The 7509-nt window shown below is 30.8% G+C and overlaps 1 protein-coding gene across 1 annotated transcript; it reads left to right on the top strand.

The window, feature by feature from the left end:
- Positions 1-483: 483 nt before the first annotated feature.
- LOC21404143 lies at positions 484-6701 on the top strand. Its single transcript, XM_024175464.1, has 6 exons — positions 484-597; positions 860-1012; positions 3096-3215; positions 4721-5147; positions 5412-5655; positions 6668-6701. The coding sequence occupies exons 1-6, from the start codon at positions 484-486 to the stop codon at positions 6699-6701; spliced, it is 1092 nt and encodes a 363-aa protein (XP_024031232.1).
- Positions 6702-7509: the final 808 nt, after the last annotated feature.

Below are 7509 nucleotides of genomic sequence, written 5' to 3'. Positions count from 1 at the left end.
TTCACCAAATGATTGATATAGTTAATATTAAAATTAAAAAGGAAAAGAATTTACATCATTCCTTAAACATTTAAAACGTTATCTTGTTTATAAAGAACCTTATTTATTTGTATATTTTTTGTTTTTGAACTCTAGAAGTAAGGAGATTTGAAATCTACGTACATTTAAAGTTAGTCATGTATGAGATTACAGTCATTAATTTATGCCTATAACCACATGAGATCTTATTCATTGGTTCTACTAATTCAATGAAAAAAAATCATCATCGTTTCTTTTTAATTGAGTGGTTAAATATGTAAGATCAAACATCAACTTACTATATAAATGAACAACCCACTATATAAGTACAAGATAGCCTATTCTTTTCTACTGCAATTTCATTAGCTATCCAGGTCTTTCTTCAAAAAAAAAAAAAACATTCAAGGTTTTTTTTAAAAAAAAAAAAAAAAAAAAAAAAAAAATCAGCTATCTCCTTAGGTTAAAATGTCTGGTTTTGAGGGTAGTTCTTTGCAAAATCCAAGTGATCATGAGATCAGGAAATTTGAGATTACTGGCCGGGAAATTGTGCCTTATGTCCCCCAAAAATTTGATAAACCAGTAATCTTCTCAAAGAGCAAGAAGCTCAACATCATGCTCAACTAGTCAAGATACTTAAAAAAAATGGTTACTGTAAGTATCATTATAATCATGTCTTGTTACTACACATGTTATGATGTATTCAAAGATTTATTGCTTTTTTTTTTCAATATATTTACTGCTAGCAATATGTATGAAATGTTAGCTACTACTGTATTACACCAATTTTTTTGGTACTTGAGAAAAATATTTACTACTGTATTTTCATTTTCAATAACAATAGCAATCAGTAAAAGCGAGCTCCCCAGTAGTTGAGGGTGGTAGAGCATCAAGTAGTACAAGTAGTGCTAAAAATGAAGTCGTAGAAGCTGTCCCTTTATCCTATAGATTGCCTGAAGATTGTGATGTGCAAAGTGCTGAGATGAGACTCGACACGGTATTTTTCAAACTAATTAATCTCTCTTTAGATCCATGTGATTATAGTGTTTGTGAAGTCCTCAAAAAAAAAAAGGGGGGCATGACATTTATACCGATATATGCTTATTTCTACAAGAAGTTTAACTAGTAGATGAAACAATCTCTGCAAACTCTTGGGTTTTGCAGTTTATGACAGAGAAATCCTCACGGCCGCCACAACCTTTGAACATGAAAATGCGAAACGCAACAAGTCTCACTGGGGAGGTCTCGGTTTCATTCGAACTGCCTAATGAGTAGAAACACAAGGATTCTCCCTTCAGTTTATTTATAATAAAAAATAAAAATAAAAAAAAGAGTAGAAACCTTGATTCATATATGCAGTATTATTGATAATGTAATTGTTTATTTTACATGTATTGTTCGACTCCAGTTATCATTACCTGAAGAGAAAAGAACAATAGGAACTGCCCAAAATCAACTTCTGTATTCTTTCTCTCGAAGACTTAAGGGCTGGAGAGTAGAACGGAGACAGAGAATAAATAGGCGTTACGAAACGGTAAAAATTAATAATTTCACATTGATAATCAATAAATATAACATCTTAATTATTTATAGTTGAAATTGCATTATCTTTATATTGTTTCAACCAAGAACTAACTAATTTCTTGAAACCCTAGGTTGTGAATCTTGTTCCCTCTTTGATTTCTGCAATCAGAAGTGCTAAAATGAAATCTATGTAGTTGAAAAGTAAACCACGATTTAGATTTGCATATTTTCTTAATATTCTATGAAAGATATTGTTTGTGGCATGAATTTCTCTGTACGCCTGAGATTTGTGTTTGGAAAGGGGGTTTGCTTACTAGAATATCCAAAGCATATAGATTATTTGAATCACTTGCATTACATATATCTTACTTTATTTGTTTCAATCAAGAACTAATTATTTGATCTTAGATTATGACTCTAGTTTTCATTAAAATTGGGTTTTCAGATCCTTTTTAAAATTTGGCAATGGAAAGTGCGAAAACTGCCATCTCTCTCTCTCTCTCTCTCTCTATATATATATATATACACACACACACACACACACACAATATTTTAGTTGGATAGTTGATCCAAAACTCCTATATATATTCGTTTCCATCAATTTTCTATTGAAGATTTATGCTTATATATAGCTTGGATTTTTCTATGCGCAAGAGATTTATGTTTATTTTTTATTTTTTATTTTTTATTTTTTAATGTTTGGAAACGGCTTTGCTTACTGGATGACATCCTAATTATATACCATTGAATTACTTGCATTATCTTCTAAAAAATTGTTTCAATCAATATATACCATTGTATTGCGTGTGTGTGTTTGTGTGTATATATATCTTCTAAAAAATCTTGTCCAAGATCTAGATTTATATTTGTACTTTTTTTGTATCAATCGGGAATTTGTTGAAACCCTAGGTTACAATTTGTAGTTGAGTACTCTTTGAAAATTGGTAATTGTAACTACTAAATTGAAAATAGTTGATATGTTTTTCTGTGCAACTGACATTTAGAGTCTCTTCTCTTAAAGGGCGTTTTTTTAATTTTAATTTTATTTTTTAAAGGGGTTTTGCTTATCATTGAAGCCCTAAATAATGGAAATGAAAATGGTTGATATATATATATGTTTGTAGAAGTCTCTACGAGTGAGATGTTTGATGAGGGGATTTACATGATTAATCACTAGCATTGTCTTTACATTAATAATTTCAGTAAAGAATTTAATCTGTCTAATCTTAGGTTATGAATCTAGATTCCCCTTTGATTTCTGCAATTGTAAGTGCCAAAATGAAAAACTATGATACGTATATCTAGAAGCAAAAGGTTACCAAATTTTCCGTTTTTATATTTGTTTGTCATTGACTCATTTCCTATGGAAAATTTATAGTTCATTGTTGAATTTTTCTTTTGCTCCTGATAGATAATGCTCTTATCTTTTTGAAAAGAGTTTTTTTCTTATCAGTTAGTTATGGTAAATACAAACAACTCAGTGAAATGTGTTCACTCTACAAAAAGAGGGGAAAAAGAATAAATTACTGATGAGGTTCATATATTAAATATTGCAGTACTATCATCATGTCGAATCAAATACGTCGCTTCGATCGGTTGTGGAGGTTGTCAACTTTTTGCTCTATGAGGAAAATCCGTACAAACAAAAGAGGACGCAAAACAAGAGTAATACTTCGGTGAGTGAGAAACTTATTTAGGGCTTGCAGGTTGTTCTATAATCTGAAAATTGGGTATTTAATTGAGTAGAGTATTTGTTTCAGTTTAGTATTCAAGAATGTGCCTTTTTAAATTCAAAAACGCGTTTCGTAACAGTTGCTGATTATAGTTTTTGAATCTAGAAACTAAAGGAGTATTTTTTTGTTAAAGTTTTATACATGTGAAATTAGTGAGATTATTGAGGATTTGAGTTGATATGAATTGAAAAGAAGAAAACGTGGAAAATGAACTTATATTGTCTAGCAATATTAGACCATAGGTTATTCCTAGGCGGGTTGACAAAGAAAAGTTTTCAAGGGTTATTTTCTTCTTACTCGAAGAGATCATCAGAGATATCATTTTAGGCTGTCTTTCTTGGTTGTTTGTTTGCGATTTGCTAGTTTAGAGTTATCTTTCCTTTCTTCTTAATTTCCAGGTTTTGTTACTTTTCTTTTGAGGACTTGTTAGACAAATATTAATAGGGAACTTGAGATGAATTAAAATTAATAGGTTAATAGTTTACATAAGTTAATAAATATGCCAAATTACTGTTTTTGTCCATAATTTGTCTAGTTATGAACCATAACTTGACAAATTATTGTCCATAATTCACGGTTTTTATCCATAACTTGTCTGATTATAAACCATAACTTGACAAGTTTGTCCATAACTTATCTAGTTATGAACCATAACTTGACAAGTTATGCCATATTAATTTCGATAACTAAAAGTTAGCCTATATACTTTCTTAAGCTTTTCATATTGACTTATTTTCTACTATTTCTGATATTTATTAATATAATCTTCAATTCGTCTTATTTTAATCAAATGTGAGGTGTTTGAATACACATATACGTACTGACTAAACACGTTTTAGTTACTCTTGTTTCTATATATAGTTGAAGTACTATATATAATTAGAATGGTAACTGGGATATTGAGGCACTAATGAGAGTTAACCTAGTACGGGTGTGTCAGAGTTTCCAGAAGCTTGCTTGTTTCCTTTCTTCGGTTTATTAAACAAAACTACCGTAAGAATACATAATCAATAACAGTAATTTTAAACAAAGATTGTGCGTGTGTGCGTGTGTGTGTGTGTGTGTGTATATATATATATATATATAATGGAAGAAGCACATAACTTTTGCTTACTAAAACTAAATAGAAATTAAAGAAAGGAAGTACACATGATAGAATAACAGACTTTCCAATAATAAGGTAATATAAATTAACCAGCTCATATTTCTTCTTCCTTTAGTGTTATTAAATGGTTGGAAGCACTTGCAATGCATGTGCGGGGACGTTGTTTCCTATATTCGTTTTTGATTCTGAATTATGATTCATGATTTTTTACAATATTTTCTCTCACAAAAACTACACATAAAATAAGAATGATTCTAAATCATGATTCTGAATAAATAAACCAAACGTCACCTTAATGATTTTAATTTAGTTAAAATAATGATTTTTATATTTGTATATTCAGGTTGAGGGAGGTGATCACGAGCGTAAGAGAACGAGGTCGGGGACGACGATGAAGAAACCACCGGCACATCCGAATTCACAGAGCTCCGACAGCGAGCCAAAAGAGACTTGTAGTACACCACCTACTACTAACATTACTGTCTCATCATCACGCAGTGACCGTATTGTTAGGGAAAGGGAAATCCACAAGAACATATTGTTGGAACAATTCTTAGCCGACGCACACAACAACTTCCTCAATTCCCATAGTACTAATTTTGCGCCGCGAAGCTCGGATACTCGAGATGAAAATGATGCAAAAGAGGAGGGTGTGCATTTCGGCACAGACTCTGAAGCGACGGAGGAAAGTGATATGGAAGAGCTTTTGAGAAAGGCCTACAATAACCGTGAGTTCTCCAAGAAGAAGAAGAAGAATGTGACTACACAAGGTGACTCTAGAAATACTCCACATATATGTTTTTTTTTGTTTTTTTTTTTGTTTTTTAATGTAGGGTGATCAGATAGGAAAAAGAATTCTTTTCTGTTTTAAATTTAGGATTGAAGGGATTTGAGCTCTAGACCTTGAAATTAAAATTAGGGTATAGAATTATTGCCAAGCGAGAATGCTATAATAATAAAAAGACTAATTAATTTGACAAATCTTTCAATATGTACAATCTTCTAAATTTTTTTTTTTTTTTGGGTATCTCCAGGAATCAATAAGAGGAAGAGAAGCGAAAATTCAAATCATGAAGAAGATAGAAGTAACATCGATTCTGAAGAAACTTATTCGGAGCTCTCCACCAAGGCGGATGAGGAGACTATTGATAACACTTGTTCAGGAGCTAGGATCGCATGTCTTGGCTGTATGGAGCGCTTCATGGCTGCGAAATCTAGAGAGAAACATAGAAGAAATGGAGGAGGGAGAGAGAGATATGAGAATTTGAGAGGATTTTGGTCGGTTCTTTTTTGCATGTATATTTTAAATTACCCAAAAACCGCCACATCATTGGGAGACCGTTACTACACCACGCGTGGCTGTTTTTTCTGGAGAAATAGTAAGAAATACGCCAATATGAAAAGTTTAAGAATTTCTTGAGAAATAGTAAGAAATAGACCAATATGAAAAGCTTAAGAAAGTATATAGGCCAATTTTTAGTTATAGAAATTAATAGGTTATAACTTGTCAAGTTATGGTTCATAACCAGATAAGTTATTGACAAATTTGTCAAGTTATGATTCATAACCAGATAAATTATTAACAAACTTGTCAAGTTAGGGTTCATAACCAGATAAGTTATGGACAATAACTTGTCAAGTTATGGTTCATAACTAGACAAGTTATGGACAAAAACAGTGATTTGGCATATTTATTAACTTATATAAACTATTGGTCTATTAATTTTAATTCATCTCAAGTCTTAGCCTATTTTCCTCTTTCTCCCTTTTTTCTTTTGTACGGGAATGCGTAGCTTATTCAGGGCTATGTTTGTACATGATGGACTTTAAGGGCCCGTTTAGTTCACTGATTTGAATTTTTAATTTAAGTTGAGATGTGATTTTATGTGAGAGCTTTTTACCGTAATAAAAAAGTTAAATGTGGCTATTTTTTAAAGCTTTTTACTGTAACAAAACTCAAATTGGTGAAATGAACAGGACCTAAATAAAATTGTCACAAGTTTTAAGTCTTATTTGGTCCGGCATTCGGAATGTAAGATTTAATATGAATTGTGTTAATTTAACTTGTAATTTAAACCGGTATTTAGATATGTAAATGAATTGAAATTTAAATTAGAAATAAAATTTTAACTGTGTTTGAATAAAGTATTAAAAACTGTTATTAGAGTTTTGTAACAAATTTTATAAAACCTCATTGTAAATGACAGTCCCCTAGCATATGTCAATCTAAGACTAATAACGTGCTGTTTGTTTCAACAATCTAAACTAAAAAATTTATTTTGGATTGTAGCTTAGAGTTCAAATTGATGTTCGGCAAAGAATAAGGACAATACTATTAACAATGGTTCAAAACTTTGATTTTACGATTTTTCTCTCTCTTTAAATTCTAACAATCCAAATTGTTTTTTACATTAAAAGCAATTAGAATTTTACTTTTTTTTTCTCTTCAATTTTATGTTAAAAATGTCATAACTTATTCGTTTCAATTTCAATTTAGATAAATTTTTATTTAATGTGTTTACAATAAAGAGAGAAATAAATCATCATTCATATTACATATAGAATAGCACATCTATGCCATCACACTATATTTAGAATATCAAATATACCCTATAAATATCAGTCGATATCAAGCCACGATACCAAAAGTAGCGACAATGGCTAAACGACAACGGTATCCACCTAGTTACTAGTATCCAGCCGTAATACCCACCAGTATCCGACCATAATACCGGTATCCAGCCATCATAGCGACCAAGAACTGTTGGAATTAGGTGGCAATTTCAACGTCATAGTCGCTAGAATACATAAAATTTCAGAAAATCATCAAAGCTACAGAAAATACAAAGAAAAACACACACAAAATTACACAACTTTTAGCGACACAAAATTTGGTCGCAAAAAAAAGGCCTTTTGCAACTAACTTTTTTTGGTAGCAAGAATTTTAGTCGCGGGAAAGTATGTTTTCTTGTAGTGTTGCACAATTATAACCTTACTATAGATCTTACATTTAGAATCTCACAATTATTATATATAGTCAATGTTACAAAAATGTTGCGATATAACATCAAGAGATTAATTAGTTTTCTCAAAATTGATTATACCTTTTTAGCGTTAATATTATGTTAAAGA

This window comes from Morus notabilis, unplaced genomic scaffold (assembly GCF_000414095.1).
Source record: "Morus notabilis unplaced genomic scaffold, ASM41409v2 Scaffold256, whole genome shotgun sequence".
Classification (NCBI taxonomy): Eukaryota; Viridiplantae; Streptophyta; class Magnoliopsida; order Rosales; family Moraceae; genus Morus; species Morus notabilis.
The sequence above is the reverse complement of the archived record's forward strand: the minus strand, read 5'-3'. Positions and strand labels throughout refer to the sequence as shown.